General features: G+C 38.6%; 1 protein-coding gene across 3 annotated transcripts in view; it reads left to right on the plus strand.

The window, feature by feature from the left end:
• GRAMD1C (GRAM domain containing 1C) overlaps positions 1–14,122 on the plus strand; it is a 173,307-nt gene that overhangs the window by 119,604 nt on the left and 39,581 nt on the right. For 2 of the 3 annotated variants that reach the window (XM_069069900.1, XM_069069898.1), the window contains 2 exons: positions 3,800–3,932; positions 6,758–6,920. In XM_069069900.1, the coding sequence (XP_068926001.1) occupies positions 3,800–3,932; positions 6,758–6,920 (296 nt within the window). Of the gene's footprint in view, positions 1–3,799; positions 3,933–6,757; positions 6,921–7,420; positions 7,487–14,122 lie in introns of all 3 variants that reach the window. The other variant, XM_069069897.1, reaches the window with a different exon arrangement.

Consider the following 14,122-nt stretch of genomic DNA (forward strand, 5'->3'; position numbering starts at 1 on the left):
CTTGAAGTTCTTTACACTGAGGAAATCACAGGTCTAATTTATTTTTTAAAAGTCATATTCTTTACTTGTTTATTCTGATTGAGTTTGGCAACAAAAGTTAGCACAGCTTTGAGCAGAGCAAGAGCTCTAGGGTCACTTAGAACCCAAATTATTTTACTAGAGTGGCTCAGAACAGATAGAGGTACTTATTCCATACTCTGCTGAGCTCTGAACTGCGCCTCTGACCTCTCTGTATATTCCTTTCTTATCTTTTCCCTGTGAAGGGAAGACGTCATATTGAAGCCCCAGTGGTGCTAGTATTATGAGCATTCAAAACCCTTGCTCAAATCTGATTCTTGAGGATGGGGGTGATGAAGAAAGGGAATATGAGCTCCATGACTTTGTCCTGGGACAACAGGAAACACTCCTCTCTTAAGGGGCAACTCATGGAAGCCATTTTGCCCTGGCTGAGGTTGTGAATAGGATATTCCTGTGAATAAATACTCCTTTGTTGCTGGTCAGTGTATAGTTCCACTTTCTACCATATAATTTGCCAAATGTGTATTTTAAAGCAAATTTTTAAGTATGACATTAATTTATTTGTTTGAGTAATTTTATATCGTTTCTCTAAAGTTTAGAGAAATCTCTCAGAAGAATTATGTATTCTGTATCAAACATTTATCAAATGTTTTCTGTGTGCTAGGGAAGGTGCTAGTTAGATACTAGGCAAAGAAACATGAACAGCATAGCAACTTTCCTCAAGAAAATCACATTTCATTTGGGGGATAATAAATGTACATAAATGATACGACTTAGAATTTGATAAGGGCAAGGGAAAGATCCAAACATGGTGCCAAAAGACAATTTAAGGAGAGATCACTTTCTGCTGGGGAAAGGAGGGAAGGCTTCATGAAGGGGATGACACCTGAACCCAGGCTTTAACAGAAGAGAAGGATTTCAGCAGTGAGAGAAGAGTAGGGAATACACTGCAGGTTTGCAGGATGCCATTTGTGGATATAAGGAGGCAGGAGAGTGTGGCATTCTAGTAGGGAACAGCTAGTAAGTGCCAGACTGAAGCCTAGGGTAGGAATGTTAAAACAAGGCTAAGAATGTAAATTGGTAGCACCCTGGAGGAGGCCTTAAATACCTAACTGAGGAATTTATGTTTTATCCTGTAAATTCTCACAGGCAGGAGGGAGCCACTGGAGCAGGGGGGTGACATATTCACGGGTCAGACTTGTACACTGGGAAGATACATTTCAAAGTGCTGTTAGGGGTCTGTAGACAGGGGAGGCAGTGAGGTACATGACTGTTAACGTTTACGGAGAGAGGTAAGCACCTGAACTAAAGTGTTGGTGGTGTGAATGGAGGGGACAGACAGATGGGACAGATAATTGATGAAGTAGAATTTATATCTGGCAGCTAATTGGGTGTGAAGGGTGGTAGAATATGAGGGAAAAGGAAGAGGCACAGATTAACTTTGAGATTGTGAGTTTAGGTCATTGGGAAGGTGATAGCACCCTCAGCCAAAAATAGGGAACTCACAAAGAGGCAGCGTGTTTGGGCAAGGTGACACGTGTTGAGCAGACAAGACCCTGAGTTGGCAATGCCCAGGAAAAATCAGAAATCAAGAGCAGTGTGTCTGCAGTAGAGGAGCTTGGTGTTTGGAGTCAGAGGGCCAGGGCTCAGTTCTGGTTCTCTGCGACTTTAATCATGTGTTCTGCTCCAGAAGCTTCCAGGGGGGGCTTTTTGTTGCCTTTATGATCAAGTACAGACTATTCTGTTTGGCTCTTAAAGCCTCTTACAACCTGGTTCTGGGCTCCCTTTCCAGGCTGTCATTATTATTTCCCATCAAACACTGGCCTGCCTGCTGCTGCAAGGGCTGCAGCTCAGCACTGTGAACATTAGCACAGTTAGTTTCTAATTCTGGGCATGTTCTCCTTCTTTCCTCTCTACCCCTTAAAACCTCGTTTACTTGAAGGCTCAATGAAGCTGAAACCTACTGTATGAGTGTTAAGACAAACATGAGAAGGTAGATTCAAGTGCCACTTACTTTGAAACCTTTCCCAGTTTCCCCAGTTGTCAGCTCTCCCCTCCCATCCTGTATTGTACTTTGTGCTTCATATATATTCTGTACTTACTTACCTTTGGACTTCAGAGAGTTCTTCAGAATCTCTCTCTGAAGAACTTTGGAAGTGATTGTGAGACGTGGGAGACACTGACTGGCACAGGATCATTCAGCATGGTGGCCTGCATCAAAGAAGGCGCTTTGCTCTGTGAGCTCCAAGTAGCTCAAAAGAAACATGAGATGTGCTAATTTAGAGACATCTCCACTCCAAATGTTCACGTGGACTATTTGTGCCCCACCTTTGACAGACCCTTCTGAGCTCATATCACTCCGATCAGCCACAGGCAGACCCACTGTACCTTGACCTCAGCATAGGGATGTCATTTGGTCTTCAAGCATGAAGGACAACCACCAGCCAACCTATGAACTATCTGAGAAGGTATTAGCAGATTATAAGCTCCTTGAGGACTGGGATGGTTTTACTTTTGTGTTTGGTAGTCTTACTACTTAGGGCAGTGCCTGGAACATAGTAGGCATTTCATAAATGCTTGTTTATTAATGCTCCTTATTTGTGGGATCTTGGGTACTGATCTCAGCCTCAGTCTCCTCACCACTAAAATAAGAAGGGTTAGATGACTTCTAAGGTCTTTTCTAGCTTTAAACCTATGATTTTATGAAATGTAGGATTGTAGCTTATGGGAAAAATTAGGCCTGGCTACAAAGCATTTAAGGTCATCTATATAGAGGTAGTAATTGATGCTGGCAGAGTGACATTGGAAGAGGAAAAGAGTCAGGATGGATGGAGGGAAAGAAAAAAGAGGATGAGAAGAGTGATAACGTCAGAGCTTTGAGGAATACCTGCATTGGAGGATAGCAGAGAGACAGTGGACCAGTGAAGGAGAATGGGTAGGAGCAGTCTCACAGATGAAAAGAGAATTGGAAGAGAATGGTATCATGGAGACTTGGGTGGGGGGAGATTATTAAGAAGAATACTCTATTTTTGACAGTTATTTCAATGAAAAAAGATTTCCATACAAGTTATTCTTTATAAACACCAATTTTCTAAAAATCAGCTGTTCAGATTGATGAAATACCTCCTGTGTGGTCCATTATATCAAGGCTGCTCCTTCAGCTCTGTTGTACTTTAGTCTTCCCCTCCTCACCACCTGGATCAATGGCCTTGTCATGGAGGACTTAAACTTTCTATACTGGAAATTCCCAAGTTCCAGATTGGTGGTGTCTCATATATGTCCCACTTTATCAGGCTAACTATTCATAAACTCATAGATATAGGTCTAGAAGGGGCCTCTGAGCCATTTAATCCAACTTCCTTGTTTTGTAGATGAGGAAAATTGAGTCTAGAGATTCTAAGTCATTTGCCAAGGTCACAGAGGTAGGTCCGAGCTGAAAGTGGAACCCAGGTCTTCCTGAATTAAAGGATAGCACTTCTTCTCTCTCCTTCACTCTCACTCTTTCTGTCTCTCTCTCTCCCCCTTTTGTTTCCTCTCTTCTCCATCCTTTACATTGTTTTGTTTTGTTTTTGTTTTCCTTGCTTTTTGGAGGGCAATTGGGGTTAAGTAACTTGCCTGAGGTCACACGGCTAGTTTTTTTTGTGTTAAGTATCTGAGGCTGGATCTGAACTCAGGTCCTCCTGACTTCAGGGCTGGTGCTCTATTCACTGAGCCACCTTGCTGCCCCCATCCTTTACATTGTTAATGTTCATAAGTGGAAGATATATTTTCTTTCTTACAGAAGTCCAGGAAGAAGCAGCTTGGATGAATCTGGAGAAAGAGATGAAAAATTGTCAAGATCCATCAGTTTTTCTCGTGAACCCATTAGTAGGGTTCCAGAGACAGAGTTACTTAATGGAAGTACACCCAAAATGGTTAGTATGGAGCCTTTCTTTGCCCTGGAATGTTCTTATTCCTCACCTTCACCTCTTGGAACCCTCTGCCCCAAGACTCAGGTTGAGCAACACCTTCTTCTCTATGAAATCTTTGCTCATTCCCCACAGCTGCTAGGGCACTTTCTCCCAAAACGACTTTGAATTAATTTTGTATATTTTTTGTGCATACTTACTGTATGTGTACATGTTGTCTCCCCAATCAAATGTATGCTCCCCGAGGGTAGGAATTGGTTCATTTATCCTCAGAACTTAATATAGCACTTCTTTTTGGTCCTTTCTAATATGCTTATTATCTGTTATCATGTATTACAGTTATGGGTATGTGTCATACCCCTCTACTGCCATTTCAGTTGCATTTATTAATTTGTCCATTTAGCAAGATAGATAGATAAAGTATATATTAAATGCTTACTGTGAGCCAAGCACTGAGTTAAATGCGAGCTGAAAGAATGACAGCCCCTTCCCTCAAGGAGCTTACATTCTAACAGTCCATAAGGAAGACAGTACATAAAAGAGATCTGAAAAGAGTGTGGCGGGGGGTGGACCCATCATGCGAGCAAGGTGGCAGAATTGTCTGAGGAGACAGGTTAAGAGTGAGCATGCTGGATACAAATTGTGACTTTGAATGGAACTTCCCAGGAAGGCCTCACCACCTGGAGGAGGAGGAAAAGTAGGTGCTTAACCCTCCCAGCCCTCTGGTTTTCTGGCACCACTCACACCTTTCCAAGCTTATTGTAAATGACTCTCCATCCTAAGCTGTTCTCCTACCTAGCACACCTGCCTAGGAATCAGGACAACTGAAGGGCTGTCCCTGTTTCTGCAGCTGTGTGACCTAAACAGGTCACTTCACCTTTGGGGACGTTATTTTCTTTTTCTTAAAAGAAGGGGCTGGTTTAGATAGAGAATGTAGGTTCCTCTCCACTCTTAACATCTATGATTCTACATGTGATTAATTGAATGAATAGATTGGAGAAAACTAGAAATAGTAATTATTGTTCCTAAGTCTGTTATTGATATACTGAGTAACTCTACCAAGTTTTAAAATTTCTTAATGTCACTTGTAATGTGAGCTTCATTTATAGAGATCATTTATGAAGATTCACGAGCCAATTTTTATAAAAATCATAAGTCCTTAAGAAAATTACCTTTTTGTTATGTTTTATCATTACTATTCTTCATTTCTGTGGTATAGTGGATAGAGTTCTGGGCAAGAATTGAGAAGACCTGTTTTCAGATCCTGCCTCTGACCTTTTTTAGCTGTGTGACCTCCTGAGCAAGTCACTTAACTGCCATGTGTCTCAGGCAACTCCCCAGAACTCTTCCACTAAGCTGTAGGTACAGTAGCACATGGATTAGAATCCTGCTTAGCCATTTTCTGTCTGTGTGTCCTTGGGCAAGTCACTTAAACTTTATGGACCTCAGTTACCTCATCTGTAAAATGGGGTGGGGGGAGTTTGGACTGGATGATTCTAGAGTGTCTTCCAGATCAAATGAGATAAAAATGTAAAGTGTTTTGCAAGCCTTAAAGCACCATATAAATTTTAATTATTAGTAGTAATATAAAACTATCATAGTGTTGAGGTCTGTGTTGTTGGAGAGCATTCCCACACCAAGAGTCCTTTTCAGACAGAATGACTGATCACAGAATCTACAAGCTAGAAAGGAACTCAGAGTTTATCTAGGCCAACCCATACCAGAATTTAGGCCAATGCATGGCACATAGTAGGGGCTTAATAAATGTTTATTGATTGAAGCTAGAACAAGAAGTGCTTCTGAAACATCCCCAGCAAATTGTTAGTAGTAATTATTACTTACCAGACAACCAGAAAATTACTAATATATTGTAAACAACAGGAGTATTCCTACAAATCTTTTTTTTCAGACTCTAAGACTACCACTTGGTACAGTACTTATTTAAGAACTTAGGTTCTTTTAACAAGTATTCAAGTGTATTGAAACTCATTAGTAAATCTGTCTTCCCCATTTCTGTCTCTGAATGGTAGCATGACAGAGTTGATAGAGAGCTGGCCCTCAAATTAGGAAGACCTCGGATACCTGCTGACTCTGGAACCTTTGTCAACAAGGTACTGAACCTCTCCTGCCTGTGCCCTCTCTCTTGGGCTGTCAGCTGTAGGTCTGCATTTGTCAAGGGCGCTGTCTCCCTCCACTGGAGTTCTCCACCAAAGAAGTCACAGGCCCAGATTTGGTTCCCTTTCCATTGCATGCTAGTTGTCAACGTGCATTAGAAACCATTTTATTCTAATACGAACAGTTTAGGGGTATAGATTGACAGCTGGAAGGGATCTTAAAGGTTATCTCTTTCACAAGAAGTGATACCCTCATTTTATAGATGAGAAAAGTGAGGTTCATAAAGGTGAAATGACTGACCCAAGGTTATACATGGGGAAGAGGCTGGAATCACACTCAGTTTTTTCAACTGCAAGTTCAGTACCCTTTGCTCAGAGAATTCAAGGTCAACGATTATGCAATTTTTTTCACGAATAACACTTTAAAAGAGATAGACCGATCCTTCAGATAAGCCTATATTTGCTCCAATTTGTTGTCTCAGAGGACTGGAGACAAGCATATACTTTGCATGTTAGTTTACTTCATTTTTTGTGTGCTGATATTTGGTAATATCAGAAAGTGATCATCACACTTCACATAAGCTATTAAATTTCCCCCTCCCCCTCCACAATAAATTACTGTGTTTGAAACTCTATTAAGAGACTTTCATATGGATAAGAAATTATTTTCTCACATGTTTTTGTTTTTCACATTTAGTTATTCACTCTTGCTTTTAGGGATTACAGAGGGAAGATTCCCAAAGTCCCAAACTAGACAAGAAGAGCCCTTTACTGATTTCAGAAAGGAAACTAAATAAGTCTCCACCCAAGGCCCTGGACCTGAACAAGAATGAATACCTTTCTCTAGATAAAAGCAGCACTTCAGATTCTGTCGATGAAGGTAAGAAATGTTTTAAATTTAAATAAAATTCCATCCACACCTTTGAATCTTTGCTGTACCTATCTGTAGACTGAAAGGATAGAAGGTTTAGAGTTAGACCTGTAAAGAATCAACCATAAAGGAAAATGAGAGCAGAGAATTATTAAAGAGAGATTTAGTGAGGAGAGTTCAATGCTGTTTTGATTGTAACTCCATTTCATTTTCATGACTACTTTCTTCTTACATGTATTGAGGGAAACAGAAGTATATGTTTCAAATTGTGATTATAGGAATGGAGAAGCTATCCTCAATTTATTTTCCTAGCATCATAATAAGGTTTGAGAAATATTTACCCATGAATTTCAAAACTTTCCTTAACTTTTCCATTTTAAAGCTTTAGGACAGTCTTGGAAGTATCGGTGGGTGAGTAAATCAGCAGATACTTATTTCATGCCTTCTGTGGGCAAAGCAATTAAGGAAGTATTGATTAAGTACTAACTACATGCACACCTTGAACCCAGGTCTTCCTGGCTTCCAGACTTCATCTCTATCCATCATGCCATGCTGCTTCTCAGTGCTCCTTCTAGGTAACTGTCTAAGATTAATCTGTAGAGAAAGTGTTGACTTGTCTTGGCAGAGGGACTTTCCTTATATTGGTGAAGTTACAGGTCCCCTATGATACGTCTATATGTAAGAATGTGAAGGGTAGGGGACAGAAACTAAGTTTGAGATGTTATTGCTTGGACAAGGGGACTCTCTCTACTACTGTAGATTGACACTATTTCTGATGGGTTCCACTGCCTCTTGGGGATATAGAAACCAAAAAAAAAAAAAAACCCACAAAAGAACCCCCGTGCCATCTTCAAGGAGACATTTTTCCAGAGGCTGACATTATAACAAGAGGTGAAGTATCTAGAAAAGAATTTAAGGGGGGCAAAAACAATAATGATGAAGGGAAGAGGAGGAGAGAGGGATTTCTTTAGAAATAAATGGGGTGAATAAACAGAAGGTATCAGTACAATTTTGGTTTGGTTTCTTTTTTTTAAATTGGCTTCCAGAATATACGGAGTCAGCAAAAATTCAGCACAATCTTTGATATTTCTTCCTATAGAGCAAAGTAGTAAAATCCTGGACTTGGAGTTAAGTTCAAATTCTATCTCAGAAACTTCCAGACTGTGTGTTACCGGGCAAGTCCCTTAGTTTTTCTGTGCCTTGGTTTTTCATTTCTAAAATGAGGGGGTTGGGCTTTATGAGTTCTAAGTTTCCCCCAATTCTAAATCTATTACTTTATGATCTTATGTTCAAACTTTTCACCTTGAGGCACTTACTTATTAGATCTCAAATTGTTTTTAAAATAAAGATGTTCTTCAACATAGTTTCAGGGTCACATGTATTTTATTGCATGCTAATTTTTTTTTTAATTGTTGACGCATGTTTTAGAAGACTCCCCTTACTTAATTAGAATAGTTAACTAAAATATATATTCCTGGATGGACCGTCCTAGATAAATGAGAATTTACTACATTCATTTTTGTCCCCTTCCCAATTGTGAAGTTATTTCTTTTCAAAAATGCTTTTAGTATTAGTAAATAAAGGTGGGGTATAGCAACAGATTTGAGCCACAGGAATTGGGAGGGTGTTGTTGCACTTGTCATTCCTGTGGTTGACTTTGTTGGACTTCAAGACTGACTAGTTGTATAGATCTGAAATCATCCATCATTCCTTTATGTTAATAAATACCAAGTTCATGCACGCAGAAGTCAAAATGCACCACTTTGTGAAGATCAGTCGTAGAATTTTTGAAGAAAAATGATACTGAATTATTTTGCAAAAGGTAAATGATTAAATTAGTTTGTAGGTAAGGATGCTTAAAAAAGATAGCATCACATCTATAGTTAGAAGTCTCATAGTTATTGCTTTCATTTATGAGTCGGTATGCGGGAGGGCATGAATTGGTTATTTATACTAGTTAGCATAATGCCAGAATTAAAGTTATGACTCCAAGTAGATCTACTGTGGCACCCAGTGGCCAAACAGGTAAGTGACAAGAAAATAAAGGGTTTTTTGGCCTTATTTCCCAGGCCTTGTCTTTGCAAGAGTAATTGATTATTAAGAAGTGGCCTTGTGATTCAGGCTTGTCGATAGTAACATGACATATTGGGAAATAAACAGAAAACAGTTACCAGTTTGGCACAGACCCAGGATTTAAGAAAGAGCAGGGGTCAGATGGGTTCATGTATAGCCATTCATTGGTTACCTTTGCTTGCTTCCTGCACTCACTTCATAGAACTTTCCCTTGTAAAGTAGTGAGAAAATAAAATTGGCATCTGACCATCAGCATGACATAATAGAAATAGCACTACTTGGATTGAAAGGGTCTGCATTAGAAAATCCCACCTTGTTTGTAATAATTCCTGTGTGACCTTGGGCAGGGCATTTTATATCCCTAAGCCTCAGTTTCCTTATCTGTAAAATGAGAGGATTGGACTAGATGAATTCTCAGGTGCTTTCCAGCTCTAGATCCCTTGTTGACTGTTTCCACGACAAAGTGACGCATAGAGGCCAACTTTGTCTACTATGGACATAGCTCAGTTTCCAGGAGACTTGGAATGAGATGATGGGCAAGTTACTGATCGAAGTAGGTTCTTTTTAAAAAAATTTAATGACCATACTTGTAACCAACCATTCTATCATAGGGACAGGACCAAGGGATAGCCGGAGTGAATAAGAAAAAAAATGAGAAGTTTCTTTTTTCTCTCCTCCACGAGTTTTCCCCCTTCCCTCCCACTCTTATCTTTTGCTTCAGTATTAGTGGGAGAAACCCTGAGAAATCTGGACCTAGGTATTACCTGGGAGCAAGCCTCCAGCTTCCCAGAACTGAATCAGCAAAATAGTTTGGTTCCTACCATGTGGAAGAAGGGCCTTGTTTTGGGCCATCTCTGTTTTTTCTGAAAGATATGGAGATTCCAGCTGTTAATAAACCATTGGGTACTTTGTATTTTGTGTTCTAGTGTATTGCCTGTTCATACAACGTTGGTAATATATAGAGCAAGTGACTGGGCTTCTGGTCAATCTGTAGTGGGCTAGAGGTAGCATCTCCCCCTGCCTGGTGCCACTTGATCAGTTGTTGGGAGAAGAGTGACCTTTTTCTGGAGTTGAGAGCATCTGGTGAAAATCTGTAAGTCTTCTGGTAAATCAGGGAGTTGGCAAGTCTGATAAAAGCCCAAATGTGCAAGAAAAGAGTTGGCCCAATTTTAAAGAACATAATATGTCTTCTCTGCTGGCCCTGGCTTTGTTCCCCTCTCATGGGCAACTGATTGCCAGGATTGTCTGCTTTTCCCTCCTCTGTATTATGAGCTGTTGCTGGGGGAATATCTGCCATAAGAGGCAGAGCTTAGGGTGTGAGACTTGACAAACTGGCTTCAGGAATGCTGTCCAAAGCCATGCTAGGATGTAAAAGCAAAAACTAAAATCAGGAGATGAAACTGAGTGTTGAGTTAGCACAATTGGGGACAGAAGTAAGAGTTACTTGATTACCGATTTAGAATCAGGAAGGCAGAGAATGGGCATATATGTCTGAAAGCATATTTGGCAGGTAGCTAAAATATGGGCTTCATTTCCCTAAGGAAGTTTCCTGGCCCTATTTCTACCACTGCCATTTCAGGTCTTATCTGCTCACTTCTTTAGAAGAAAAGTAGAAATAGGTGAGCATCCAGGCACATGGGTGAGCTGAGTCTTTATATTCATTGGTTTAATATATTGCAACAATAGTAATGATAAAAATAATTGAATGGGAGGTTTTAAAGCAGTAATACCATGAGATGTTTAATGAGTATTCCAATGCAGACTGTTACCTTCCTTTAAACTTACATAGCAAAGTCATTTTCTTCCTTTCTTAATTGCAGAGTAACACAGTCACTTCTCTCTAAATCAGTCATAATATAGTTTTATCTACTAATTAAATCTAGAAGAGAACATATTTCATACTTAAAGCATTAGAAATAATTGTATGACAAAATATATGTTATACAGCCTTCTTTTGTATATCCTGTAAATATGTTTTACCTTTTTTTTTTTTTACCTTTAGGATTCCAATTTCAAAGTCCCCAAAATAAATGAAAACAAGTCCAGTGATTTCTAATCATTTTGAGAAATTTGACTAAATCCTCCAGAATAAATTTATTGTTTCTTTCAAATTGCCCATGTCTATATAGAAAGAACATTTTTTTTCAGACTGGAATTGTAGTGTGAGTGCATGCTCCCTTGAAATATCTTTAAGGAGGTAAGGCAGATGAATGTCTAGCTGAAAAATAGTTTACTCAGTGGAGCTTATTTTTTTCTTCTTCTTCCAGCACTATTCATTTTTATTACCTATGATATAGTGACAAAGCATTAGCCCTTTGAAAAGCAGCTGGGAGGGATGAATAGAAAAGATCCAATATTCAGAAATTTAGAGCCCATGAGGGAAATTAATTTACCCAGAAAAAGATGGAAATTTTAGGGAAAGTTAGGATTATACAATATTAGATGATTTTTCATATGCCCTTTCAATTAAAATTAATTGAATCAATTAAAATCACTTGATTTAGGCACACAAACATGCTTTGGTAATTTGCTCATAAAATTATTGGGTTTTGCCATATGTAATTTAAGAGGGCTTATTCAGATAGTAATTTGAATTTTATTAATTTGAATTTACTTTTAAATGTTCAAAATGTGTGTTATAAATGGAACTACAGACTGGTAAATTTTAAGGAATCTTAAAATTTCTTACTTTTTGCCAGTTTATGAGAAGCAGAAAACTTGAGATGAGAAAAAATCTTTTATAATACAGTAATATAGTCACTTTATTTTCTAGACTTAGTAGTCTTCATATATCATAAGACATAGTGTTCTTTAAAAAGAAGCATTACAAATAGTGTTTACTTTCAGAAAAAGAAAATGAAAAAGAAAGCCAAATTCACTGGAAAGAACATTTAACTTATAAGACTTTGTTCTCTTAGTTTAGTTTTCTTAGCTCCAACTATCTTTTCCATTTCAGCTTCATCTGATGCTTTGTGTTTTATTTTATTTTCATAAACTTCTGAAAGCTGAAATTTTTCCCAGATTAAAACTAGATTTTCCCACATTGAGACAAGGATTCTCTATGCGTTCATATGTTAGTTCATTTCTTGATTTTTTTATTTTTGTATTTCTAAACACAAACCAGCTTCTTTCATATGCTGTAGAATTCCGACAAAGGGATCTAAAGTCGGAAATTATGCCATGCAAAGAACTGCACGAGCAATGATTGGCTGCAGTAGTTTGTTGTGATGACCATCTGTTTGCAGTCCTTAAAAGACAGAGCAGGGTGATGGTCAACAAGTCAGGGAAGAGTGTCAGCAAGGACCCTGAGGTAGTCTCATCACTACTCACTTGATTTGCTGAATTTGCGGTGAGGAACACCTGGGTTCAAATCCTGCCTCAGACCCTTGCTAACTTTATGACCCCTTGGGAAGTCATTTAATCTAGCTCAGCATGAATTTCCTCATCTGTAAAATGGAGAGAATATTAGTACTTACATAGTATCATTGTTAGGATCAAATGAAATTATACATATTTAAGTGCTTTATGAACTTAAAGCACTATACAAAAGTTATTATTATTGTTGTTATTATCAAACTAAGCATTTCTTAACTTAGAAGAATTAGTAGACACCAATGTCAGTAATGTCCATTACAATTTCACCTTTGAATGATTAACTTTGAAGTGTCATAATCACTGCTGGGCAGCCTTAGAAGGATGCAGAGAAACTGGATCTTTGTGTCCTTTTGGGTGGGCTGTTATATATCCTCTTGCCAGTGTAGTTCCTTGTTTTAAAAAAAGTTTTATTTTTTTCATTTTTAAAATGCTTTATTAACTTCTGATTTACATCATTCATTTCCGCCAGATTTTGAGTTACAGATTTTTCTCCCTGTTTTCCCCCTACCCACAGCCCCCAAATAGCCATCCCACAGGACATCCCTTCCTCCAATCTGCTCTCTCCCATATCTTCTCCTATACCTCTTTCGACTTCTCCAGTAGGGCATGGTGGACCTCTATCACCCAGTGCCTGCATATCTTATTTCTCAATTACATGTAAAATAGTATTAATAATAGTATATATATATATTTTAACCATTTAATTTAAAAACTTTGAATTCCATATTCATTCCCTTCCTCCCTTGTCACCCACCCTTACTGGAAGTTAAGCAGTTCAGTATAGGTTGTACATGTGTAGCTAATGCAAAATATTAACATAGTTAATATATTGTAAAAGACTGACTATATTTCCCTCCCTTCTATCCCACCTCCCACTTGTTCTATTCTCTACTTTGATCCTATACCATTTCAAAAGTTGGTGCTTCCAACTTCCCTCTCCCCCAGGCCTGCCCTCCCTTTGATCATCCCCCCTCTCATCCCCTTCCCCCCTACTCTCCTATAGGGCGAGATACCCTATTTAGTGTGTATTTCATTCCCCCCTCAAGCCAAATTCAATGGGAATAAGGTTGACCCATTCCCTTTTGCCTTCCTATTCTTCCCCTCCATTGTAACCATTTTCCCTTACCTCTTCTATATGAGATAGTTTACCCCATTCTATCTCTCTCTGTCTCCTCTCATTATATTCCTCTCTCACCTCTTAATTTCCCCTTTTAAGTATCATCTCTTTCTATTAAATTGGTCCTGTGCCCTCTATCTATGTATACCTGTAAACATATATACACATATTCACATATGTATTCATATGCCCATATACCCTCATATATAGACATATATATATATACATATATATATATATATATATATATATTCCCTTCAACTATTTTCGTACTGAGAAAAGTTTCATAAGTTACAATTATTGTTTTACCACGTAGGAATGTTAATAGTTCAACTTTGATAAGTTCCTTATGATTTATTTTCCCTGTTTACCTTTTCATGCTTCTCTTGCTTCTTATATCTGAATGTGAAATTTTCTATTCAACTCTGGTTTTTTCATCAAGAATGCTTGAAAGTCCTCTATTCCACTGAATGACCATATTTTCCCCTGAAACATGATACTCAGTTTTGCTGGGTAGGTGATTCTTGGTTTTAATCCCAGCTCCTCTGCCCTCTGGAATATCATATTCCAAGGCCTTCGATCCCTCAATGTAGAAGCTGCCAGATCCTGTGTTATCCTGTTTGTGTTTCCACAATATTCAAATTGT

This window comes from Petaurus breviceps, unplaced genomic scaffold (assembly GCF_028583685.1).
Source record: "Petaurus breviceps papuanus isolate PSGF00001 unplaced genomic scaffold, PetGlider_PUasm1.0 90792, whole genome shotgun sequence".
Classification (NCBI taxonomy): Eukaryota; Metazoa; Chordata; class Mammalia; order Diprotodontia; family Petauridae; genus Petaurus; species Petaurus breviceps.